The sequence below is a fragment of the Malus domestica genome, chromosome 17 (genome assembly GCF_042453785.1).
Source record: "Malus domestica chromosome 17, GDT2T_hap1".
Lineage (NCBI taxonomy): Eukaryota > Viridiplantae > Streptophyta > Magnoliopsida > Rosales > Rosaceae > Malus > Malus domestica.
The window spans coordinates 13,760,057-13,787,774 of NC_091677.1; the positions used below are offsets into that span (position 1 = coordinate 13,760,057).

Below are 27,718 nucleotides of genomic sequence, written 5' to 3' on the forward strand. Positions count from 1 at the left end.
CGGACACCATTGTTAGTTGCAGGTAAAATGAAAGTGGAAACAAGAAATTAGGTAAAATGACTTAAGTGGAAACAAGAAAGCAGATAACTTTTCGATCAACCAAAAAACCAGGACCTAGATACAAAAAGAGCCAGCCAATAATCACATTGCGAGAACCACCGCAATGAAAGGTTAAGACGGTACAACTTACCATTCCTGTTTCAAGCACGAGTTGATCAACTACAACATCACATTGTTAGTTTGCTCTCGCCATAAGTAATACTCATCTTTTTACACCTAGTAAATTTTCGAGTGCTTTCTAATCGCATAAATTATAGAAGAAATCTCCCTCTTCAAACAACTTAATGGAGAGTCCACTTGTGCAAGTTGCTCAGCGTTACTTCCTCCAAGGGAGGTCCCTCTACATCTACTGGAATCCTTTCATGATCACCTTTTATCAACTTGTCCCAAATGTACCGACGGACATAATCTGTGATGGAAAGAATGGCAACATTAACCAATCAGAATCCGTATACACTCGCAAATAATAAACAACTACAAAGAAGACACTATAAAGCACAATTTTCACTGCCCAATCGATATGTACTAAAAAATAATAAACATCCGTAAAGTGTCAGTATATACTTGCACTTTATTTCGTAAAGCAGTTGACTCCATTCAAATACACTGACAAAACATCAACTTTCTGACGGTGCTCCAGTGAGACCAAGATTCGTAATTGCGCATAACATTCCAACTTATCTAATGAAAGAGCATTTATGAGGTATTGTAAGACTAAATGAGACAATGACCAACTTCCCTTGAGTTATACTAAGCTTCCGGTAGTAGTTTTTTACTTGTATTTTACTGTCTTTTTCGGATAAATGATTGGTTGGTTCCTAGTTTATCTTTTAAGTATTTATCTGACGGCCAAGTGAGCTTTCAAGTCTCTTCCATGACTAGTAATTTACGTAATCAACGCTAGGATCTTAGAACTGTTCTAATCCCAGTAATACTGGCTTAAGACACTTGGTACAGTTACCAGACAGCAAGATAGACGTCAGTTCTACAACAATAGTTACTTAAACTGCCAATGAGAACGTACTGAACTAAGTTTGTAACAATAATAATTAAAGTAACATGGCATATATGCTTACCTCTGTTATTTGTTAATCTTGACTCGCATCTGTCTCTGTTATCAATTAGCTTTAGCAAACCACCATTATCACTAACGAGACCAAAAACTGTTGTCTCCCGGCTGTCATCAAGCAAATTTACAGAAACTTGTGCTCGATAAACTTTCACGGCACCAGCGTCAACAGCCTCCAGTGTCAGATAGTAAAGGCAACAAGGAAGTGCCCCCTGATCGCTTGCCATCACCACTCTCAGAAACTGCAGTTGGGCATTCTAAAAAAGAACCCAAAACATTAGTTTTTGGCCTCCCAGAAAACGAATACTAGGTTTAAGCACAACTGAAACAGTATGGAAATCCATTCAAAAGAAACTTGGGCCGTCATTTTGCAGCACAACTACACCGCTCTAGCAACAAATCATTAATGCCAAGTGAGCCAACAGCATCAGTCAAGAAAATTAGGCATGCATATAGTTAGACAGTATGAAAACCACGAAGAACCTTTCGCTATGATAAATTACACGAACATAGACATACAGCTAATGCAAGAAGTAGAACAGCGGCTTTAGAAATTAAGTCATCAGTTTTAACCTTTTGCTGGTTGAAGCTTGTCACTGCGAACTGGGCAAGAGTTACAACATTGGGATCATCCACAGGAATAGGTTGAAGCATTCCTGCTGCAGCTTCATACCTCTGCTCAAAGAAAGGTCCGAGTGAGTGAGTGAGAGAGAGAGAGAGAGAGAGAGAGAAGAGCAAATTCATAAAACATCATCAACAAACTACAGCAGGCAAGCCTGGTATCCAGACGCTACTCCAGTGCTAGAGTTGTATCAGCAAAGTTATCAAATGTGAAAAGTAGCAAAAAAGAAAAGTATGAACCACAAAGCAACTACCTTTCTTGGCCTTGTGGGTACGACAAAGTAAATATGCAGACACCTCTTGAAGAAAGGCTATAAGATCATGTGTGATGCCTAAGATTGGATTGGATTGGACATCTCACTAAACTGAAGGTATGCTGAATGAAGAACGAGAGACCAATTTGACATTTTTTTTCTATGTTGAAGGTAGAGGATGAATTAATCAGAATCCCTAGTTATCCTACCATTTTGTGGGATTCCTTGAACTCGGATTTGTCATTCATTTCTTACTCAAAGATAGCTAATCTAGAGAATTATCCAATCTATGCAATCCTAGAGACAAATGGTGACGTAAAGGGCTACATGAAACAAGAAAAAAAGCTACGAGTAGTGGATGGTTGTCATAATCTTCCATACAAGTGATGCGAAAGTAATAATTGATGAGTCAAGTTAAGAATTGCAAATTTTATTGGGTACCCGTCCAACTCCATAGTAGGGAATGGTATCCTTCCTCTCCTCAGCTTTGTTTGCAAGGCCCCCATTAGGAAAAGCACGAGGAGAAAAAAAAGCGGGACTTCGATGCCCTTGTAACGCCGGCTGGACCTCCTGACTTCCGTTGTTGGTGATATCCAAGCTCCGGAAAGCCCCAAGCATGACTCTTCTTCTGTTAATATTGTTGTAAACAGATTTATTCCCCAACTTCCCGACCACGGAGCGAAGAGCCACAATTGCCATCCTTCCTTCCTTCCTTCCTTCCTTCCTTCACAGCAACAGCAGAAACAGATACGAAGCAACAAATTGAACGTTATAAAATTAAATTCACACCAAAACTCCGCAGAAATTAAACAAAATAAGTTCCAGAAAATATACATCATACCCAAATTAATAAACTATTAAATAAATAAATGAAAGAAATCCATTGTTCCTGTAAATTTGAAACAACGAAATCCTAATAATAAAAAAGCAAGCAACTTGCGAAAACCCTAATTAAAAAACCCAAATTACTGAATCGTATTTGAACTCCCAAGTAAACAACAACCAAACCAAACAAATCTTTCACCTGGACAGAGAAAGAGGGAGGGGGAGAGAGAGAGAGAGAGAAACTGACTTGGCTTTGTTGTCTAGGGCAAACCGATGAGAGCCAGAGGGATGAGGAAACGATTTTTTCGGTCGGGGAAGAGGAAGCGATTAGTGTCTGACGCTTTTAACTTTTTTTTCCTTAGAAAAACTTGGGAAAATTCTTAAAAAATTTAGTTTAAATTAAAATGGCAAAATAAAGGTGTACAAATAAATAATTTTTCAAGGTAAAAATATTTTTTAACATTAAAAGTAAACAGTACTATAAGTGTTTTATTAGGATTTCTTTCTTCTTTGACAATATTACCCATTCACCATTTTTCTCCACTAAATGGGAAATTTCTATTTGAGTGAGTTTATCATTACATAGATGCGGATGCATATTGGAATTAAGGTGGTCCCATGATTACTTAAAGTTTGAAAATACAATGTGAATGTCTTTCGAATATCAACTGAATGTTTTGTAGTCTCTTTTGTTCTTATCAAATGTTTGATATAATGCCTTTCTACAACACTCTGTAGGTTATGTCGATAGCACTTGACAATTGATAACACTCATCATATTGTTTTAGAATATGTCGATATCAGTTGACATGTTCTCAACATGATTCTTCTAACGACAACAAAGCCATCAAATGTTCAACGAAATAAATAAGTGGATAATTTCTTCTTCTTTTTTTTTGCGCGCTTCATGCATTGTTTCTGTTAAAGAATTATATGTGGGTGAAGATGTTTCATCTAAATTTTCTTATATTTTTTGTCATTTATCACAGTCACATCCACAGAAAAATATTTCATATTTTCTAGTGAAATTTTATTTTTCACAATTTTCTACTTCCTAGTCATAAACCATGGTTAAAATGTGACCTTAGTATCAAGCTACCATGGTGAGAATGCGCTTTTGAAAGAAAATTTGATCGGTCAGCCAATGGGAAAAGTTGGCTGGTATAAAAAACGTGATAGAACTAAGTGGCAATTATGTAATTATATAAAATTACAATAGCATTAATAGAATTATCTTGATTCATTTTTTCAGTCGGTACTCAAACTAAATATATCATACATTAACTAATCTTTTCCTATATAATGGAACTTCGATAATTTAATACCCAACAAATTAACAACTTGGGTTAAATAATACTTTTGGCCGGTCCCAACATGCAATTAGTGTGCTAAATTAATAGTTCGCAAAATTTATAAAATAGTATTACAAAATTTTTATATAGATCCCACACAATGTATAAATTAATAACTTCTAACATATAGTGCTTTTCCTAAAAAGTTGAGTTTTTTTGCTTAGTTAAATGTTTCATAAAAAGGAATAATATTGAATATCGAACAATGTGCAAGCTATTTGGAAAAAGAATAAATAAATTCATAAATTTCACTTTGTTAAACAAATACATAAAATTATTAATTTGTAAAATAAGAAACTGGATACAATGCCTACAAAGAAAATATCGAAAACCTTAATTAAATTATTAATTTCTTAATTAAAACTTAATAATTTATCGATAATTTAATATTCTCAAATTTATAAAGGCTCTTTTTATTAGCACCCCACATAATACTGAATACTCTGTACATTAAAATTTAATGTTAAATGACTTGTATGTCTTTGTAGACATCGAAATTTCGGTAAATAAATGTTGACCGATAAATTAAAGTGTCAACACTCATGTATTACATAAATTTTACACGTAGCGCGCGACTCAACGAAAATTGAAATGAGTTGGAAAAGTCATCAAATAGGACACGTGTCAACACCTGGCAGAAACAACTTATTTCATCTGGGATATTATATTCAAAATTAGGCCTTGGAAAATTCTATAAATACAAGCCCATTTCATTCATTTGGGGAACCAAAATCATTAGGCAAAATTCTTGAAGCTCTGAAGCTCTGAAACTCCGAAGCTCTCAAGCATCCAGGTTCCCGAAGAATCAAGAAAGCGTTCTTCGTTCTTCCAAGATCAAGCCCCAACGGCCATTTGGATCAACAATCATCCACCAATTCAAGATCAAGCCCCGACGGCCCTTGAAGAAAGTGTTCATCGTTCATCATCCGTTCATCTAAGATCAAGCCCCAACGGCCCTTTTGATCAACAACGTCGACAAATCCACACATCCAACCGTTCTTCAAGATTAAGCCCAAAAACCCTTGAAGATCCATTCATCACTGTTCTTCAAGATCAAGCCCAAAAGCCCTTGAAGACCCGTTCATCACCGTTATTTAAGATCAAGCCTTAACAGCCCTTGAAGAAACACTCATCCTTAACATCAAGCCCCAACGGCTCCTTGAAGATCCGCTCAAATCCACCTTCAAAGATCAAGCCCACGGCCCCTTGAAGAAACTTCCAACAGTTCATCCAAGATCAAGCCTTGACGGCCCTTAGATCAACGAAACATCCACAAATCAACACCTTACGGAGATCGAATCAGAAGATCAAAATAGAGAGAGATTGTAACCCAAAATCATCTAAATACAAATATTTGTTTGTGCGCGTTGTTCTTGTCTCTTTCGTTTCAGGAATTTTCCGTGTTCACAGTCTTAATATGCAATGACTATTTCGACCTCATAAGATTATTAAAATAATTAAAATAATTCTAAATACACCTCAAATAACACATCCCAATATTATTTATTTTCTTCAACTCTCAAAACCATTCCCTCTCCATTGGACATAGAACAAAATTCTAATCAATAAAACTACAAAGACGTTGACTAAAAAAATTATTCATAAGAGAATCTTAATCCAAAACCAAATACACTTCACATTGATAATTGATATTCAATCAATTAATCCCAACTTTTGTCCCCATTTTCATATTCCTACTTGGGCAGTTTCCATCTTTCTGAACCTGATTCCTTCAATCAAATCAATCTTCCATACCAAATCAAGTAACCCCTTAATTAGTCTTATTAGTTGGCAGTTTGGCTCAGAGAAGCAATACAAAGGCCCTCATTTGCAAGTCTTGTTTTAAGGATATATGGTTTCCACAAATTTTCGAGGAGAGCTCAGAAAGGTTGTCCCTTTCTTTTGCGTACACATCTTTTAGGTTTCGCAACATTGTCCTACTTATCTTGGGTTGAAGTCCGAACAAAAAGAAATGGAGGAACTGAAGCACTGGCCTTTCCTTTAAATGTTGTGACCTCAAGTTTTTATCAAAGCAATGTTACTCTTTAATCAACATTTGGCGTGGCGTGGTAGAAGAAGAATAATTGTGGCTGGTTCTTGCTGGAGAAAGGGGAAGGCTAAATTTTTTTTTGCTTTTTTAAGATATGAAGACTGTGGGGTATGTGTAGAAAATGTGAGGTGTATGTTGAGATGTGGAGCGTGATGGTATTATAGAAAAGTAAGTAGGGTATATTAAGATAAATTTTAATTAAAAAAGCAAATGTGGGGTGTATTAAGATTGTGGGGTGCATTCAACAATATGTGAGGTGTTGATAAAATAAGCCTTAATAAATTTCCTTTGATCCCAAAACTATTAATTTATAGAGGTTTGATTATATTTGATATTTAACTAAAAACGCTCTCACTACCATATAGTGTCATTACTCCATTCATGTTATAACATGTGACGTCTATTACACTCGCAATCCCGGCCGGCTGGGGGCCTTCTGTGGGAGAGACCCGGTGAAGATAGCAGATAGCAATAAAATTTGCTGCATTAAGTTCAAAGTGATGAGAATGGCATGCCAGCCAAAGTTTCATACTTCTAATCCCACAACAAAGTTGAAATAATAGGAAAGTCTGCAAGCTAGGGTTAGAGTTACGACGTTCCATAGCAGGTAAGAGTCATCCACCTTCACTAATCTAGTTTAATTAAATAAAAACCGATTTCTAATTGATGCTTCTTTCAGCAGCCACAGCGAACCACCTTCAGTCCCAAAAGTTATCTGTTTCAAGAAACCCATAGATTGATCAATGTACGCTTACATTCTTCCGCGCTAAGAAATAAATCCAAGACAAAATTAATGGAAGTAGCTTGCCACACTTACCCAGGGGATCAAATAATTTTACAGGAGACCCCTTCTCCACGACACGACCAAGGAATTGCAAAGACATGCCGCCGGTGAAATCTGGCGAAACATGTGCCTGGTAGACTTTCAGCTCACCACCATCCATTGCCTCAAGCAATATAAAATACATGTAATGAGGACCATTGTTAAGCCTCCGCCTGTTAGCACACAGCATTCTAACAAACTGCAGTTGGGCATTCTGAAAGACGAGGCAAAATATTAGACACGAGCATCTAAATATTCACAACAGTTGTTGATAAAAAGAAACTATTTCTTCGTGAATAAAACATCATGGCAGTATGAAGAGATAAAACATGTGAAATCAAAGAGAAGAAAAAACATTTTGTCTTCACAAGTTACTGCTAAAAATAAATAAATAGGGGCTAATGGAAGAACTACACACCCAGAAGAGCAGCTTTTGCCAATTCAGAAAATTAAAATCAATACAAACCTTTTGCTTGTTGAACTCTTGTGTGGCAAAACGGGCAGCCTCTAATCCCCGTCCTTTTAAATTGATATAATAATCAAATTCCTGTTCAAAACAAGGGGGGAGAAGTGCAAATTGGTAAGAAATATTATTTGAAAACTACAGCAGCAGGGAGGCCTAGGTTCCAGACCCTCGTTCGCTGCTAGAGTTTTGTAGGTATACCTATGCGAGTTTAAGCACCCAAAGTGATGGCAAAGTTACCAAAGGTGGAGGTAACAAAAGAGTGAATTGAAAAACGATTACCCTTCAAGAATTTTGTGAATCATAGTGGAGAGGGGACACAATTAACAAAAAATGTAAAATAAGTATCCAGACCCTGACACTGAGTCAAATTCTCTTGAAAAAAAGATTAGTTTGGATGGGGGATTTCCAAGTATCAGGGGATTTAAGCTAAATTAGTTAGAAATGCACTCAGAACCATTACGCGGAGTGATTAAGAATGCATTGTACAAGCATTACAAAACCACTAAATAAAGGATTTTCAAATGACTCGTTTCAAGTAGTCATTTACAAAATCCTCTAAGTGCACTCCATCTTTTGCTACAGACACATAAGCAGGAAAATCCAGCTACCTACTGTTTTGTAGTGTGTTTCTTACAAACGTATCCCAAATTCAACATAAAGGGTTACAAGAAACAAATGGTGATCTTAATCTGTATGCAAGTGATGCTTAAGTAATGACTAAGCAGCCTAGTTGAGAATTGAGAGTTTCATATACCTGCCCAGAACAGGGAAAGCGAGGGGCCGTCGTCCTCGATTGCATTGCGAGGTATCCATCATCAGAAACATGGTGACAACAATAACCAGCACTAGACTCTACTGAAGACACGGGCTTGGCCTCGGGATTTCTGAAATTGTTGTTGACAGCCGCGCTCTGAGAAGCCCCAAGCACGGCGCTTCTAATGTTACTGTAAGTGGATCGATTAGTACCCAGCTTTCGGAGCACAGAACGAAGAGACATAATCACCATCCTTGCTTCCCAGTCTGTCAGCATTACACATTGTTATCGCATTAACAAATACACAGAGTGTGCGCATAACTACAAGAATATCAGTCAGCTTTCACTACAGCCCAAAACAACTTCACACACAATTGAAACTACGAAAATCAATCCCCAAATTGCCTAACCCTAACTATAAATCCCAAATTTCCTACCCTAAAATAAACCCCAAATCAATTACAAGCAAAATCAAGGTTTAGAGAGGGAGGGATATTGACCTGATTCGTAGGGTAGCGAGACCAAGGGCACCAGGGACGAGTGAGAGGAGTGAAGAGGTGAGAAATAGGAATGTCCGATATCTGCCACCCCGGAATATACAGTAAATTCATAAATCAGCCCTCCGAAAATCGCTATTACCCACTCCAGTTTTTTCTATTTATTTACTTTCAAAAGTGATCAATATTGTCCTTAATTTTACGATTGCACATCAATTTGGTCATTTCGTTTGTATTTCATCAATTATTTTATTAGTATGTTGACATGGCATTATGTGAATCTCATTAACGTAATTATATATATCATGTGGATTAACCATTAAAAACTGTTGTGGTATATTTTTATCTGACAAAGGGAGAGGGGCCGGTGGCATAGGAGAGAGGGAAGAGAGACGTGTGTTTGTAGAATTGATCACTCATATATTTCATGCATTTATACCATCCATTTCTAAAGTCTTTGTGATGTTTTTGTGTTAAAATTGTGGTATTTTATTTTACCTTGTGTTAATATGCAGTTAAATTTGTTTTAGGATCAATTTCAAGCAAAATGGAGAAAAGAAAATTGTAAAAACAAATAAAAGACACGGCAAGTGGAGAGTGGACTTGTCTTCCATTAAGCTTTTGTGGTGGGGAAAAAGAAAAGATTATAGCTGATTAGTGGAAATGGGGGACACAGACAAAGAAGAGTGGAAGGAATAAGAAAAGGAAAGCAAGAATAATAAGCAGGGAGTGGGGGAGACACTGACAGAATAAAAGAATGAGGAGTGGGAGAGCACGGCATGAATAAACAAAGGCTGAAAAGTGGGTTGATGGGAGACACGGCATAAAGAAGCTATTGCGCAGAGAGAGAGGGCGGATTGAGAAAGAAAATAAAAGAAACAAAGGCAGAGAGACACGGACAGGCAAGAAGAGAAAGAAAAACAGAAAATACAGGGCGCGGCAGAGGAAAAGAAGTCAGGAGCAGAGGAGGAACCAAACACGGTGTTTTCTTTCTTTGATTCTTCATGGATAATTTCTTATGTATTCAAATAATTATGTGTAACTAATTTTCTTTTGCTAGAGTGAGGCCATGAGCCGCAACATGAATACGTAGATCTATTTTTCAATTGCTTAAGTGTTGTTACATGCTTGCTTTGATATTTTCAATCTCTAAATTAAACTATCTATGTGTCTTGATGATTGATCACCATTAGGATGCTTAGAAAAGTTATCGGATGCAATTTTGAACGAATGTCACGTTAAAATTGGTTGTGCTTCTTGTGATTGAGGATTGTACTCTCCTAAGGTAAATATCATGCTCTTAGGGATTATATGGTTTAACAAAATGATTTTCACCAAGATTAATGAATCACTCATGTTTATATTTAATCCAAATGTCATGGATAAGTTGCATGTAGTGGTATGCGTTTTAGCTTGAATGTCACAAGTAAAACATACACAAGGAAAATCCAACCTTCAAAGCATATGTGTTTTCAATTATTTAAGCAATTGGAATAGCTACGTAGGAGTGTTGTTGGTAAAAGTTGAATTCTAGCATATTGACAATCTATTTTTCTTCAATCAGTTATTTTATCTTAAATTTCCTCATTTACTTGTTTTGTTTAAGTTGAATCACTGTTCCTATAAACCAATTCCCATTTTAGATATTTGTTTAAGTCACATCCAATAATATTTAGTTTCGTCAAATTAGTGTAATTCTTAGAGTTAAATAAGTTAAATACACAAAAACTCGTAAATTGTTTATATCAGTCCCTGAGGAGATCGACCTTGCTTGAGCCATTCTATACTACAAACACTTGTTCTCTTGCAAGAATTTTCTATGGTTTAACCCTTTGTTTTACAAGTGGTAAAATCGCTATCAAGAAATTGGCGCCGTTGCTGGGGACTGTGCCAACAGTTCCCAAGTTTTTGTGTTTATTTTTCTTATGCTTATGTTTATGTCTTATTTTTATTAATCATTAAATTAAAAAAAAAAGTTCTCAAGAATCCTCTTTGATTAAGCCCATTGATGGTGAATTTAACTTTGGTACCGTAATAATGCTGTATATTTGCGTTAGAAATCTGTTTATGTATCCCTTTCACAAATTTCTGTTCTAAATCACGTATTATTAAAATTAAAAAAAAATTATTATTGAAAATTAAAAAAAAACAACAATTAATTTAGTTGAGTTTTGATCTTTGATTAAGTGTAGTGGATGTGTGGTGTGAGATTTTTGTCTTCGTTTAATTAACTAGTGGTTGCCAATTTGCATAAATTGTGTTTTTAATTCATCTAGGTTTACTTACTTTCTTTTTCTTTTTGTTGTTTAGTTAATTTCTGTTAAGTTTTATTTTATTTTACTTTTACTTTTATTTTTATTGTGGCTTAATATTTCTGTTGTTTGTTCAGGTGTAGTATATGGTGATTGGAACAAGGTCCAAGAATCAAGTGCTTATTCCTTACGACCCTGAACCAGAGAGAAGTGCAAGGAAGTTAGCTAGAGAAAAATATTTAGCACAAGATTCCAACCTTGGTGATACTTTTCTTAAGGATTTGTTCCGTGATCCTGAGAGCAGCATATCTATTTTCCAACCTTTGGCACCAGTTGCACACATGGCCCTAGCCTTACCTGCAGCAGGTCAACCTTTAAGGAATTCATTGGCAACAAGAATCAATGCAGTGCCAAGGTGCATTATATATCCAGATGTGGAAGATGGGACAACCTTTGAAATCAAACCTCACATCCTCAACATATTGCCATCCTTTCATGGGTTGCCAAACAGTGATCCCAACATGCATTTGGCTGATTTTATTGAGGCATGTGGCAACACCATAATCAGAGGTTTCTCTTCTGAAGCTATCAAGTTACGTTTGTTCCCGTTCTCTTTGAAGGACAAAGCCAAGGCGTGGCTGCATTCTCTGCCTGCCAATAGCATTACAACATAGACATAATTGCAAGAAAAATTTCTCAATAAGTTTTTTCCTTCTTCCAAGACGCTTGCACTCAAGAAAGAGATATTGGCTTTCGCTCAAAAGCCAAACGAGTCTTTCCATGAAGCTTGGGAACGGTATAATGAGATGTACACAAAATGTCCTCATGCTGGGTTTGATTCTAACCTTCAAATGAACATATTTTATGATGGTCTCAATGCCACCACTAAGAGTCAAGTGAATGCATCTGCTGGAGGTCATTAATGTCGAAATCTGCAAGGGAAGCATTTGAGTTGTTTGATATGATGGCTTCTGAATCCCAATAATGGACAGAAGAACAAACACAAAAGAGGGGAGTTTTTGAGATTTCTCAGAGTTCTCCTAATGTTTCTGCTCAAATTGCTAAAATGGAAAAGAATTTTAATGCCAAGTTTGCTGCCTTAATGCAGGTCTCTTCCATGCCCAATGCCCAAGAAGCGTGCATCATTTGTAGTGAGACAACTCATGACATCACTCAATGCCCCAACAAGGATAACTACCCTGAGCTTGTGCAAGATCATGTGAATATGGTGAATAATTTCATTAGACCCAGAAGTGACCCTTATTCCAATACATATAATCCTGGGTGGAAGAACCACCCCAATCTCAGTTGGGGTGGCAACCAACAGCCACGTCAATACCAACAGTCTTACCAATCAACTAGTGAGACTAAAAAACCATCTCTTGAAGACCAAATGTCACAGCTAGCTCAACATATGTCTGCTCTCTCTAATAGCACCAACAGTTTTGTCCAATCCACACAAACTAGCATTCAGAATCTCACGGCATCAGTGGGAAATTTGGAGACTCAAGTTGGACAGCTTGCTACCATGTTTAATGAAAGAGAGAAAGGAAAGTTCCCGAGCCAATCTGAGCAAAATCCAAGAGGGATGGAGCATTGCAAAGTAATACGGACATTGAAAAGTGGCAAGAGCTATGACAACAGAGAAGTGGTGCACCATGAAGCCGAAGTGGAAGAAGAAGAGCTTACTGAAAGTGCGCCATTAGCTGCAAAGTCTCGGTCAGAGGCTATTTCTGAAGTAGGTATTCCAGATCCTAGTACAAGTGACAAAGTGCAATCTCGACCCAACTCTGATTCAAACAAGGAAAAAGGCCTTGGTAGTTTATTTGCACCTTCTGACAAGCCACCATATAAGCCACCTTTGCCATTTCCACAAAGGCAGCAACAACGTTCCAAGGATCAACAATGCATTGAATTCATGAAGATGTTGGCTAAGGTTCAAATTAATTTGCCTCTATTAGATGCTATTAAACAGATCCCATCATATGCCAAATTTCTGAAGGAGCTATGTTCTAAAAAGAAAAAGTTCTTGGAATATGAGAAGGTGATTTTAACTGAGCAATGCAGTGTTGTCCTCTTACATAAGCTACCACCCAAGAAGAAAGATCCGGGGAGTTTCACTATCTCTTGTATTATTGGTAGTCTTGATTTTCATAAAGTATTGATTGATTTAGGAGCAAGTGTTAACCTTATGCCTTATTTTGTTTTTCAAAAATTAGGTGAAGGAGAACTCAAGCCCACATCTGTGAGTCTTCAATTGGCAGACAGGTCCATGACATATCCTTTGGGTATTCTGGAAGATGTGATTATTAAAGTGGATAAATTCTATCTCCTAGCTGATTTCATTGTACTTGACATGGAGGAAGACAAGGAAATGCCTCTCATTTTAGGCCGACCGTTCATGGCCACCGCCCAGACACTTATTGATGTGGAAGCAGGTACTTTAACCCTAAGAGTGCAAGGACAATCAGTTGTATTCAAACTCTTTAAAGCTATTAAGCGTCATTTCGAACTTGAAGAGTGTTTTCGTGTTGATGTTTTGGATGGGATTGTGCATGCAAACTTTGCCTCACGATCATCTAATGATGAGCTGTTAACTTGCCTCACCAACCATGATGGTACTTTATCTATGGAAGAAAATGTGGTGGACGTCATTGCTGCACTGGATAGTGCACCAATTCATAATCCAAAGTGGCGACATGTTTATGAAAGCCTTGGAGTGCCTAAGCAGCCCCTTCTTCCTTCAAGTGAGCAAGCTCCGAAGTTAGAGCTCAAGCTACTGCCGAGCCACCTCAAGTATGCTCATCTCGGGGTGAATGAGACCTTGCTTGTTATTATTGCTGCTGATCTTAATGACACGGAGGAAGACAAATTACTAAGAGTTCTTCGCAAGTATCAAGATGCTCTGGGGTGGACACTTGCTGACATAAAATGCATTAGTCCAGCTTTGTGCATGCATAGGATTTTTATGGAGGCTGGGACTAAACCAACTGTTGAAGCTCAAAGACGTCTAAATCCGATCATGAAGGAAGTTGTACGAGTTGAGGTGATGAAGTTACTCGATGCAGGTATCATTTACCCAATCTCGGATAGCAAATGGGTGAGCCCGACTCAGGTGGTTCCAAAGAAAACTGGTATTACTGTGGTGAAGAATGATAACAATGAGCTTGTGCCTACAAGGATGACCACCGGATGGCGAATGTGTGTTGACTATAGAAAGCCCAATAACAGCACTAGAAATGATCATTTTCCGCTGCCATTCATTGATCAGATGCTCGAGAGACTAGCTGGTCATTCTTTCTATTGTTTCTTAGATGGTTATTCAGGGTACAACCAAATTCCAATTGCCCTTGAGGATCAAGAGAAGACAACGTTTACATGCCCTTTTGGTACATTTGCATACAGACGAATGCCATTTGGATTGTGCAATGCCCCTGCCACTTTCCAACGATGCATGATGAGTATTTTTTCTGGAATGGTTGAAAATATTGTTGAGGTTTTTATGGATGACTTTTCTGTTTTTGGTAATTCTTTCGATATATGTTTGGATAACTTGTCTTTGGTTTTGGAAAGATGCAGGGAGACTAATCTTGTGTTAAATTGGGAGAAATGCCATTTTATGGTTAAATATGGCATTGTGCTAGGACATCTAATTTCAAGCAAAGGAATAGAGGTCGACAAGGCAAAGATTGAGGTGATCGTCAAATTACCACCACCAACTTCTATGAAGAATGTGAGATCTTTCTTGGGACATGCTGGTTTTTATCGAAGATTCATCAAGGATTTTTCCAAAATTAGTCGTCCTCTTTGTAATTTACTTGCTAAAGATGCTTGTTTTGATTTTAATGCAGATTGTCATGATGCTTTCAACAAATTGAAGGATCTTCTCACATCAGCCCCAATTATAACAGCTCCAGATTGGACCCTTCCTTTTGAGCTCATGTGCGATGCTTCCGATTACGTTGTGGGTGTTGTCCTTGGTCAGCGACGTGACATGCTCCCCCATGTTATATATTATGCCAGCCGCACTTTGAATGATGCTCAGCTGAATTATGCCACTACGGAAAAAGAATTACTTGCAGTGGTATTTGCTCTTGAAAAGTTTCGATCGTACTTAATTGGTGCTAAAGTCATTGTGTATTCTGATCATTCTGCTCTCAAGTACTTATTGTCTAAAAAAGAGGCCAAACCACGATTGATTCGATGGGTCATTCTATTGCAAGAGTTTGATTTGGAGATCCTAGATAAAAAGGGACGTGAGAATGTTGTGGCGGATCATCTCTCAAGATTAGTAAATGCAAGCACTGATGAGGCAGATTCATTGCCCCTGCAAGAGAGCTTTCCAAACGAGCAACTTTTAGCGGTTACTCATCAAGTACCATGGTATGCTGACATCGCAAATTATTTTGCATCTGGAGAAATACCATCAGAGTTCAATTACCAACAAAGGAAGAAGTTCCTCTCCACTGTAAAACACTACTTTTGGGATGAGCCATACCTTTTCAAGCATTGCCAAGATCAAATCATTCGTCGGTGTGTCCCCTTAGAAGAACAAGAAAACATTTTGAAGTTTGCTCACCACTATGCATGTGGTGGTCATTTTGGACCAAGAAGGACAGCGGCCAAGATCTTACAGAGTGGTTTCTTTTAGCCATCTTTATTCAAAGATGCATACCTATGCTGCCAGGCTTGTGATAAGTGTCAAAGAGTTGGAAATCTTTCTCAGAGAAATGAGATGCCCCAACAAAGTATTTTGGTGATTGAACTATTTGATGTTTAGGGTATAGACTTCATGGGACCTTTCCCTTCTTCACATGGCAATCTCTACATCTTGGTGGCGGTTGATTATGTCTCTAAGTGGGTGGAGGCAATAACTTCTCCAACATGCAAAAGTTCTGTGGTGTTAGGTTTCTTGCAGAATACTATTTTTCCCCAATTTGGAGTACCTCGTGCTATCATCAGTGACGAAGGTACGCATTTCTTAAACAGCACCATGGCTTCCCTTTGTGCCAAGTATCATATTCATCATCGCATAGCCACCCCATACCATCCACAGACATCTGGACAAGTTGAAGTATCTAATCGTGAGCTCAAGAGGATTCTTGAGAAAACTGTCAGTTCATCTCGAAAGGATTGGAGTTTAAAGCTTACTGATGCTTTGTGGGCATATAGGACAACTTATAAGACACCAATTAGGATGTCTCCTTTTCGTTTGGTGTATAGGAAAGCTTGCCATCTGCCTATGGAACTTGAGCACAAGGCATATTGGGCTATTAAGCACCTCAATTTTGACTACCAAGCAGCGGGAGAGAAGCGGAAGCTGCAGTTGAATGAACTGGAAGAAATAAGGAATGATGCTTATGAGAATGCAAAGATTTACAAGGATAAGACCAAGAAATTTCATGATGCTCACATCCTTCGTAAAGAGTTTCAACCGGGTCAGAAGGTTTTGCTTTTTAATTCAAGATTGAAACTATTCCCAGGAAAGCTCAAATCACGTTGAAATGGTCCATATCGTGTTGTACAGGTCCATCTTCATGGGGCTGTGGATATCCAAAACATGCAAACTGGTTTTGTCTTCAAAGTTAATGGACATCGCTTGAAGTTATACAAAGAGTCTCCATATGATCTTGCTAAGGATTCCATCACTTTGAAGGAACCTGTTATTTGAATCAAACTGCCAACAGAATGTCTAGCTCTAGACAGTAACTAAAGCGCTTCTTGGGAGGCAACCCAAGCTTGCTATCTTTCATCTTTATTTTAAATAATTTTAAATGTTCTTGTTCTGTTTTTCTCTTGTTTTATGGTTTATGTGTTTAAGTCCTACTTTTGTTCCTTTATGCAGGTAATGATTTTGCAATCTCTACCACAACTTCTTGCAATGTATTTTTACATTCATAAAAACGAAAGGAACATTAAGTAGATAAATACAAGAGGGAGCTTTCACAAAGGCTGCTTAGGAGAAGTCTCAGTAGTCGGTAGAGCTTCAGCAGTCGGCGGAGCCCTAGAAGGAGGAGGCATCAGAGGTTGATCATTTGGAGCTTCACTACGCGGTACAGCCCCAGAAGACGAAGGCAAATGCTGTTGGAATAAACCCACAAACCTTTGATGATCAAGTAAAATCTGACCATCAGATTCCTGCATCTGGTCAATTTTCCTCTTCATGTTTGTGGCATAGTTGTGTGCGAGCTTGTGCAACTGTTTATTCTCATGCTTGAGCCCTCTAATCTCCTATTTGAGACTCATCACTTCAGCCGCCAACGATTCAACTTGACGGGTTCGAGCAAATAGGCGTTGGGCCATATTGGACACGGAACCTGCACACTGTACACTAAGAGCCAGAGACTCCTTAACAGCCAATTCATCAGACCGTTTTGAAAGCAGTCTGTTATCTTTAGGAGTGACAAGGTTCTGGGCCACCACCGCAGCTGTCATATCATTCTTCATCACCGAATCCCGAACGGTAAGGGGGCCAGTAGGGGATATGAAGGATGGGCGCCATATGTTGTCTGGAGAAGGCGGGACTGCCTCTTCACCAAGGTTCAAGTCAAAACGACGGTCGGAAGGGCCAGACATTTTTCAGAAGTGTTAAAGAAAGCAGAGGTCGGACAAGTCAAGATCGTAGAAATGCAAAGAGGGAGTTTTTACATGCAGAAATTCAAGTGTGCTTTGAACGTCCTGCATACCTCTATAAAAATCAGCACGCGATGGGATTTCAGAGATCGAAGAGGCGAGCTCAGAAATCGAAGAGGCCAACTAAAAAAATCAAAGATGCGCTAGCTTTCTCAAAAGCTGAGCTTGCTCAGAAACCACGGGCCATCCTTTGTTCCAGATTTGTCCGCACTCGTCACATGTAACCTCTGCACTCGACGGAGCTCAGATTTCGAAGAGGCAAGCTCAGAAATCGGATAGGCATCTGCTTTTCCAGACATGTCAGCATCTGTCACATGCACACTCAGCTTACGGAAATCACGGGCAATCTGTCGACGATTTCTGGTAAAGTAGAAAGCACGTGAAGTTTACTGTTCAATCATCCAACGGTTGCCGACAAGAGTGAAAGAGCAGTACCGGTTATTATTTCCTATAAATGTCGACCTTCACACTTCATGGCAAGGCAGACATACATAACCTCATTCTTCTCAGAGAATGCCTTTCCAACACACCCTCTCGAGTCACTCAGTGTTCCTAATTCCTTGGGGTACCTCTGCAAACAACTCATCCAAAGCAAAAGTATTTCATATCATGAAGGTTGAAAGCAAGAGTATCTCATATCATGCTTTCTCCATGTCCTTCTCCTTGTCTTTGTTTTACGACAAGGATAAAGAGAGCAATCAGCCAGCACTTGGTATCAATCTTCTGATCTGGAGCCAACTGCCTAGAACCCCTTCCTGATTGCTTACCTAGCGTTGCTCTCGAGTACTCATCTTCATCATCTTATGATTCCTCTTCGTCTACCACATCTGCCTGGGGAACAGATAAGGGAAGTGAAAATGATACCTCGAAGCATGTGGAGACAATTTACCAATTCATCCTCAGCTAGGGACAAGGAGAAAGAAAGCAAGAGGTGGACACTTGGAAAGATTGAAGAAAGAAACAGACCAACACAGCTACCTTGTGCCAGCCCGCGGTGCAGAAGAAACAAGCAGAGAATAATGACTCACACATTTGCTCTCCTCGCCTACACAAATTGGTGTGTTCTTTCCTTTTCTTTATGTATCTTTATTTCATTTTATATTTCTTTCCTTCCATTTTTATGTCTTATTGTTCAAAAATTCCTTTCATTATCATTGGGGACAATGCTATAATTAAGTTTGGGGGTGGAAATATATTTCGTTAGTTTATTTATTAAATTAAAAAAAAAAAAGTTTTTGCATTTTTATTGTTGTTTGTAGCTACTTCTCAATTCAATGATGAGATTTGATCTTAATTTCTTTCTTACTTTCAAGAAAGTCTAAGTTCTTTCGTTGTCTTTATGTTAACTGTGATTTCCAGAAATCAACTTGAAAAATAAATGTGCCTAGTCTTGTCAATGTGAAACTTGAGCATGATTTAGCGTTTCATATGTGAATCATGTGAGATTATGTAAACCTTGTGAGTTTTTGAACCTATACATGATTGAACCATTATGCATCAATCTCATTCCTTCTTGTGCATATGATCTCACTGTACATGTATCTCTAGAACTTGCTTTATACTACTCGATTCATTAATCAATTCATGTAATAACTTGGAAGTGATATAGGCCATCTTTGGATCGTTTGAGCCTTTCATGCCTACCTTATATGCTATGTTTATCCGTAGTAGCCCATTGAGCCTTTAACTAAGCCATTTCTTTGTTAGCCACATCTCTTTACCTTGCTCCAATATTGGAGTTGAGCCCATACACAGAAATCGATTCCTTATTGTTTTGAGAAAGTATTACATGGGTTGTGCTCTTGGGGGTTTCATTTATGTAGAAAGATGGATGGAGCATGTGTATTACAATGAAATGTGAATTTGATGGGTGATGTAGCTTTTGCAGATTTGTTTCTTTCAATTGAAAAAAAAAAAAAACGAAATATATGAAAATTGGAGAGTGTTGATTTGTTGAAAATGTGTCTGCATAGTATAAATTTCCTTTTGAAGTTGAATTTGGGGAGTAACAGGTGTTCAAAGTTTTATTATTTTGCTTTCAATTTGAGGTGATGTGATATTGAGGTGTTGGAAAACTACTAAAGTGTACTTTCTCAAAATTTTTGATTTCCATATCCTTTCTTTCATTAGCCTATCACCTTTAGCCCCATTACAACCGTAATAAAGTCCTATTGATCCAAGGTATTACTTAAATATTGATAAGCGAGTTAGGTGGACAAGCAAGCATATGGCGGCATGTACAATGAGATCACTTGAGTGAAACACATTAACCAAAACTTATGAGTGAATGAGCGTATGTCTTGTGAGAAACTCACATGTTTGCATATGATGATTTAAAGGAGTTTGGAATTTCATTGACATGGCTAGCTCACACATGGCTTTTCAACGTTTTGTTTGAAGGAAATTTGGTTAACTATTGGATGATGTTTTGAGCTCTTGCTTAGTTTTTGGTTGTTTGTTTCATGATTAGCACTTATCTCTGAAATCGAAATTGAGAAGTTGGCTACTAAGTTGTTGAATCTAGTCTTAGTTGAGTGGTTTTGTTTTGTGTTTTGTTTTGCTAGAGGACTAGCAAAAATGCAAGTTTGGGGGTATTTGATCACTCATATATTTCATGCATTTATACCATCCATTTCTAAAGTCTTTGTGATGTTTTTGTGTTAAAATTGTGGCATTTTATTTTACCTTGTGTTAATGTGCAGTTAAATTTGTTTTAGGATCAATTTCAAGCAAAATGGAGAAAAGGAAATTGTAAAAACAAATAAAAGACACGGCAAGTGGAGAGTGGACTTGTCTTCCATTAAGCTTTTGTGGTGGGGAAAAAGAAAAGATTATAGCTGATTAGTGGAAATGGGGGACACAGACAAAGAAGAGTGGAAGGAATAAGAAAAGGAAAGCAAGAATAATAAGCAGGGTGTGGAGGAGACACTGACAGAATAAAAGAATGAGGAGTGGGAGAGCACGGCATGAATAAACAAAGGCTGAAAAGTGGGTTGATGGGAGACACGGCATAAAGAAGCTATTGCGCAGAGAGAGAGGGCGGATTGAGAAAGAAAATAAAAGAAACAAAGGCAGAGAGACACGGACAGGCAAGAAGAGAAAAAGAAAAACAAAAAAATACAGGGCGCGGCAGAGGAAAAGAAGTCAGGAGCAGAGGAGGAACCAAACACGGGTGTTTTCTTTCTTTGATTCTTCATGGATAATTTCTTATGTATTCAAATAATTATGTGTAACTAATTTCCTTTTGCTAGAGTGAGGCCATGAGCCGCAACATGAATACGTAGATTTATTTTTCAATTGCTTAAGTGTTGTTACATGCTTGCTTTGATATTTTCAATCTCTAAATTAAACTATCTATGTGTCTTGATGATTGATCACCATTAGGATGCTTAGAAAAGTTATCGGATGCAATTTTGAACGAATGTCACGTTAAAATTGGTTGTGCTTCTTGTGATTGAGGATTGTACTCTCCTAAGGTAATTATCATGCTCTTAGGGATTATATGGTTTAACAAAAGGATTTTCACCAAGATTAATGAATCACTCATGTTTATATTTAATCCAAATGTCATGGATAAGTTTCATGTAGTGGTATGCGTTTTAGCTTGAATGTCACAAGTAAAACATACACAAGGAAAATCCAACCTTCAAAGCATATGTGTTTTCAATTATTTAAGCAATTGGAATAGCTACGTAGGAGTGTTGTTGGTAAAAGTTGAATTCTAGCATATTGACAATCTATTTTTCTTCAATCAGTTATTTTATCTTAAATTTCCTCATTTACTTGTTTTGTTTAAGTTGGATCACTGTTCCTATAAACCAATTCCCATTTTAGATATTTGTTTAAGTCACATCCAGTAATATTTAGTTTCGTCAAATTAGTGTAATTCTTAGAGTTAAATAAGTTAAATACACAAAAACTCGTAAATTGTTTATATCAGTCCCTGAGGAGATCGACCTTGCTTGAGCCATTCTATACTACAAACACTTGTTCTCTTACAAGAATTTTCTATGGTTTAACCCTTTGTTTTACAAGTGGTAAAATCGCTATCAAGAATTATAGGGAAATGTGTGTTGTTATCCCTCCTACATTGTGCCTTTATTTATAGTAGTAAAATGAGAGAAGATATTCCTTATTCTCCAAGTAATACAAGTTGTAATAGGAAATGATAACTAGAATCAAATCTAATCTAGGATTTACACAATCATACTTAAACTAGGAATGTTCACAACACTCCCCCTTTAGTGTGTAAATACTCAAGGTAGATTCAGCATCATGCAAAAGTTGAGGAAGTCAACTCGTCGGCACTGATTCCAATGAATAATGCTTATTCTCAATAAGGTAGGAACTTGCATAAGTAGTAAGTCTCACTAAAAAAACCCTAAGGCTATGGCAAAAACTCGAGTAGGGACAAAATCCATAGTTTAAGGAAAAATGTATGAGAAATGCAAAGTCAAAAGAAACGTCTATAGGACGTCATCAGGGATATGACCAACCCAAGGTGGGTGCCTCGTTAAAACCTAGTTAGGTAGCAAAAACCCATTAGGAAAAATGCTCCTAATTGTAATAAAAAAGAGTACATTAAGATCAAGCAAGTATCTACAGGATACTCCCCCTGAGTTTGACATAATTCCAAAGAGAAATAGCAAAGTTACAACTCAGAAAGTTTATGCATACCAATTCCCTGAACAAGCTTCTGAACCGTCGCCTTAGGCAGTGATTTGGTGAAGAGGTCGGCCAGATTGTCTTGTGAACGGATTTGCGTGACTTTAATCTTCTGATGCTCTTGTTGTTGATGTGTAAAGAAAAACTTTGGCGCAATGTGCTTGGTGTTGTCTCATTTGATGTAACCCTTCTTGAGTTGTTCGATGCAACCTGCGTTGTCCTAAAAAATCGTCATCAGGGCATTAACGGCGGGATGAAGATCGTAGGAGCTTCGAATATAGCCCACTACTGCTCTCAACCAAAAGCATTCCCGAGTCGCTTCATGTAAGGCGAGAATTTCAGCATGGTTGGACGAAGTGGCAACTAAGGTCTGTTTAGTTGACCTCCAAGAAATTGTTGTGCCTCCAATGGTAAAGACATAACCCGTTTGAAAACGCGCCTTGTGCGGATCGGATAAGTATCCAGCGTCGGCATAACCAACAAGGCGAGAATTAACCCGATGAGCATAGGGTGCGACATCATTCGAGGATTCGTAGGGATAGAACAAGCCTAAATCCGTAGTACCCTTAAGGTAACAGAAGATGTTTAACAGAAGATGTTTTTCACGCCAGTCCAGTGTCTGCATGTTGGTGCATTGTTGTAGCTTGCCAAAAGATTAACAACGAAGGATATGTCAGGTCTAGTGCATTGAGCTAAGTACAATAAAGCGCCTATCGCACTTAGATAAGGAACTTCAGGCTCCAAAATCTCTTTATCATCTTCCTTCGGACAGAAGGGATTTCGTTTTGCATCTAGCATACGAACGATCATAGGAGTACTCGAATACTTCGCTTTATCCTCATTAAAACGACGCAACACATTTTGGGTGTAGTTCGATTGATGTACTAAGATTACATCCGAACAATGCTCTATCTTGAGACCGAGACAGTATCGAGTCTTACGTAGATCTTTCATCTCAAATTCCGACTTCAGGTGCGAAGCAGTTCTCGCGAGCTCTTCAGGAGTTCCGATGAGATTCATGTCATCGACATATACTGCAACAATCGCAAATCCAGAATGTGACTTCTTAATGAACACACAAGGACATAATTCGTTATTCACATATCCCTGACTAGTCAAATACTCACTCAGACGGTTATACCACATTCTTCCGGATTATTTCAAACCGTAGAGTGAACACCTTAGTCGAATTGAGAGGGTGTTCCGGGGTTTGGAAATATTTGAACCAGTCAATGTAAGTCTTTCGGGAACTTTCATATAAATTTCCGTATCAAGATCCCCATAGAGATACGCGGTTACTACGTCCATCAGCTGCATATCCAGGTTTTCGAAAACTACCAAACTGATAAGGTAGCGAAAAGTAATCACATTTATAACGGGTGAGTAAGTTTCGTCATAGTCAATCCCGGGGCGTTGCGAGAAACCTTGTGCTACAAGACGAGCTTTATAACGCACAATCTCGTTCTTCTCATTACGCTTCCGAACGAAAACCCACTTGTAGCCAACGGGCTTCACATGTGGAAAAGTAGGAACTACAGGTTCAAACACCTTACGTTTCGCAAGTGAATCGAGTTCGACTTGGATTGCTTGTTTCTAGTTTGACCAATCAGCTCTACGTCGACATTCATCAACGGAACGCGGTTCAATGTCATCGCTCAACATGATCTCAATAGCTACTGCAAATGCTAATGCATCGTCGACAATCATCTCATTTCTATGCCACACATCATCTAAGCTAACATAATAGACCGAAATCTCACGATTCTCGGGAGGAGGATTCGTCTCTTCAAAGACGCTTCCATAATCTAGAATTTCCTCATGAGTTGGGTAGAATGAGTAAGCGATAGTCGGATTCATGGTAGACTCTTTAGGACCTTTTGCTGTGGTTTTCCTCTTCCGGGGGTGTGAATCCTTTGAACCAAGGGGTCTGCCATGCTTTTGTATGGTTCATAGGAGTGGTATCCTCCTGAAAGTCAGAAACCTCCATTTTTGTAGTCTTCGGTTCATTTACTTGCATGAAGTTTGATTCAAACTTCTTACGACGAGAATGATATTCATCTACAACCTTCTTGGGGGCTCGGCAAACATGGGACCAATGGTCATTTGAACCACAACGTCATCTATGGTTTTGGGTGCTTTGCCCTTATTCTTGAAGTTTGGGGCCTTGAGAGCGAGGTTTGGGCGCTTATGGGCTTTGTTTCCTCCCTTGGATGGGCCTTTGACCTTTGTGGGATGATTTCTGGCCGCCCCTACCACACCTCTTTTGGCGCTAGGTGTTGATTAGTGCTATAATGTGCTTCAGGCACAACAATAGCCCAGTAAGTCGAGCTTGATGATTCTTCATCAACAGCTGGTTCCGCTTTTCAACAAGAAGTAAAACAGAGATCAAATCCAAGAACTTGGTGAACTTCTGAGCTCTATATTATTGCTGCAGGACAATATTAAAAGCAGAAAAGGTCGAGTAGGTCTTCTCCAGGACATCCTCTTCAGTCAAAGTTTCATTGCAAAACTTGAGAAGTGACCGGATTCGACAAACTTCAAAATTATATTCATTCACCGACTTAAAGTCTTGGAAGCGCAAATGTTGCCAGTCGTGTCTTGCTTCAGGCAAGAATATGTCCTTTTGGTGATCGAAATGATCAGCCAAAGAAACCCATAATGCACGTGGATCCTCCTCAGCAAGGTACTCGGTTTGCAGAGCGTCATGGATATGTCTTCGGATGAAGATCATAGCAGTGGCTTTTTCAGCTTCGCAAACAGGTTCATCTCTTGCTTCTTTAATAACAGGAAGCAAGTTCTTTGCAATGAGGTGGAGCTTTACATCTTGAACCGACTTGAGGTAGTTCCTTCCAGAGACCTCTAAAGCGGTGAAGTCGAGTTTGTTCAAATTCGACATGTTCCTATCACAAAATAGATGGACAAGATGTGGTTAGTGTAATGGAGAAAAATCAATACATTCACATAGGAGTAGAACATACATGTTCTAATATATATGTATTGGTTTAATTTTGCATGAAAAACTTCGGGTTTTCATGGGTGATATGTTTAAGTGAAAACTTCAGGTTTTCAAACAAGGCATGTTTATAAGAAACTTCAGGTTTCAAAGTAATTATGAACTTCAGGTTCATATATTCCTGCAGGCAAACGCAAATATATATGCAAACAAATATGCAACAAGTATATGCAAAAGTATTGTATAATTATAATGGAATTAATTATTTATTTGGATTTTGGGCCAAATTAAAAATGTGGGTGAAAAAAATATAAAAACCCAAATTATTTAAAGATATTAAATAATAAAATCTCGGGGGCCTAAAGTATGGGCAAAGCCCACGGGTGGCTCATGGGTGAGCTGCAGGCTCACGGGGAGACATGGCAAGAGAAATGGGCTACTGTAGGCAGCAAAAAAAAAATTCTTTGTGTTTTTTTTTTTCATCAGGCTGAGAAGAAAATGGGCTAAATGGATCGGCTGCAATCTGGGAACCCAGATGGCAAGGCTTCAAGCAGAACACCAAAGCCCGGAGGGCTGGTGTTTGTGACCGTGTCCATTTAAGCCCTAATGGGCTCAGGTCTGAACCAAAAACACCCTAGCGTGTGCTGGGTGTGTATCACTGGGGAAGAACATCAGTTTTGATTGACGACGCCACTGCAGGTGGTTGTGTCGGGGTTGTTGGGGCTCGGAGTGAGTCACGGTTGTCATGAACAACCACGGAGACAAGAGAATCACAACGTTTCAACAACTATAAAACCCTAAAAATTGAAATCGAATTTTCAAGAATATTCTGACGAGATTCCGGTGAATCTATGTTCAATTGCCGACATGGGACGACTTCAAGTCGTCGGGAATATGAACCAAAGGTTCAAGGTTGTGGCTGCAGGCCATGCCATGGTCGGGGACACCAAGAAAGGTGTTGAATTTCTGGGTGTGGGGTTTTGGAGCTTCTGCTCTGTGGGTTTTTTGGAGAATAGGAGAGCTGTAGGCTCTCGGTTTGGCGTGGAGTCCCCATCCGCAGGATGGTGGTCACGGGTTCGAAATAACCCTAAGTCCCAATCGCAATTTTTTTTTTTTTTTTTTATTAATTCAATTAGATGCATATATAATTCAATGAATCACATATTTACTTTGATGCATATGCAAATAATAGTTTCAATGCATGTACATATGTAAGATTTAATTCATGAAAAATATCAAATTCACATAATTGTAGCAATTTTGGTTATGAGGCATACACAATTTATGTAGAATCTAAAATACGTTAAACATAAAGTTGGGTCATGCATCATGGTGAATGTTCATGCTATCAGGGCTTGCAAAATATCGAGTTAAAAGCCGTTGTTTTGAAAGAATCTAATTGCGTGATGATATGGATGAACTGTTTTGATGCAGAAAAAAAATTCTCCAACGTTAGATTTCTAAACACAACGGTAGGAGCATGCTGATAACGTGTTGTGGTCTATTTTTATCTGACAAAGGGAGAGGGGCCGGCGGCATAGGAGAGAGGGAAGAGAGATGTGTGTTTGTAGAATTGTAGGGGAATGCGTGTTGTTATCCCTCCTACATTGTGCCTTTATTTATAGTAGTAAAGGGAGAGAAGATATTCCTTCTTCTCCAAGTAATACAAGTTGTAATAGGAAAGGATAACTAGAATCAAATATAATCTAGGAATTACACAATCATACTTAAACTAGGAATGTTCACAACAAAAACTATTTTTTTTAGGATTTATTATTTTATGTAGCACAGAAAGCCGTGTGAAGGTGCACCAATGCCATGTAAAAAGTTATGACTATTAGGATTGTCAGAACTAATCAATGATGATTTTCATTGGTGATGGCTTGGCGGCCGGTTGGGTATGGTTAGAAGAAAAGGGGAATTGGAATTACCCAATTGGAGAAAGTGAATGCAAAATGGGATTGGGTGGAGATCTCGGGTAGGAGAAAATAGAATACTCTCTTTATTTTTTTATTTAAAAAGGTTTTCCTCACGTGACTTAATAAGAAGAGTTACTTTTAATTATTTGTTTTAAATGACTTGGCTCAAAACGATGTAATTTTGGCCAATTCTTTTAAAAAACTAAATAGTATTCTTCTCCTTCGTTAATCATTTGCAAAACATGCACCCGCAAATCCGTTTCTGCACTCTTTTCATATACCACATGCCTAAACTTGGGTGGTCCTCGAAAGCCTCACAACCACTGATCGGGGTTGCCGGGTGGTCGAGTCCCTTAATGCATCCGCCATTGGTAAGAGTTGTGAGTTCAATAATCACATATTATATCAGAAAATGAGTAATAATACTACGTGACAATATGACAATCAAACCAAAAAAATTACAACTTCAATTATTACCTCTTTCTTTCCCTTGTATTTTCTTGGTAATTTACTACAAAATACACA

General features: G+C 38.3%; 2 protein-coding genes and 1 non-coding gene across 6 annotated transcripts; all 3 read right to left on the reverse strand.

Moving 5' to 3' along the window:
- Positions 1-115: 115 nt before the first annotated feature.
- Positions 116-3,397, reverse strand: LOC103406078 (uncharacterized). Of its 4 annotated transcripts, none has more exons than XM_017324364.3 (5): positions 3,077-3,397; positions 2,446-2,724; positions 1,703-1,804; positions 1,137-1,386; positions 116-469 (listed from the first exon to the last, which is right to left on the reverse strand). In XM_017324364.3, exons 2-5 carry the CDS (start codon positions 2,701-2,703, stop codon positions 342-344), a joined length of 738 nt encoding a protein of 245 aa, XP_017179853.1. In that variant the 5' UTR covers positions 2,704-2,724; positions 3,077-3,397; the 3' UTR covers positions 116-341. The 4 variants fall into 4 exon arrangements, with proteins under 4 accessions (XP_017179853.1, XP_017179852.1, XP_017179854.1 ...); XM_017324363.3 differs by having other exon boundaries at positions 2,446-2,728; positions 3,077-3,373; XM_017324365.3 differs by having other exon boundaries at positions 2,446-2,728; positions 3,029-3,174.
- A 3,300-nt stretch (positions 3,398-6,697) lies between these two features.
- LOC103419317 (uncharacterized) lies at positions 6,698-8,967 on the reverse strand. The gene is made up of 5 exons (XM_008357431.4): positions 8,775-8,967; positions 8,275-8,540; positions 7,521-7,601; positions 7,049-7,268; positions 6,698-6,946 (listed from the first exon to the last, which is right to left on the reverse strand). The coding sequence occupies exons 2-5, from the start codon at positions 8,524-8,526 to the stop codon at positions 6,930-6,932; spliced, it is 570 nt and encodes a 189-aa protein (XP_008355653.1). The 5' UTR covers positions 8,527-8,540; positions 8,775-8,967; the 3' UTR covers positions 6,698-6,929.
- A 2,784-nt stretch (positions 8,968-11,751) lies between these two features.
- Positions 11,752-11,858, reverse strand: LOC139193922 (small nucleolar RNA R71). Its single transcript, XR_011578464.1, has one exon. It is a non-coding gene; the product is annotated as a small nucleolar RNA R71 (small nucleolar RNA).
- Positions 11,859-27,718: the final 15,860 nt, after the last annotated feature.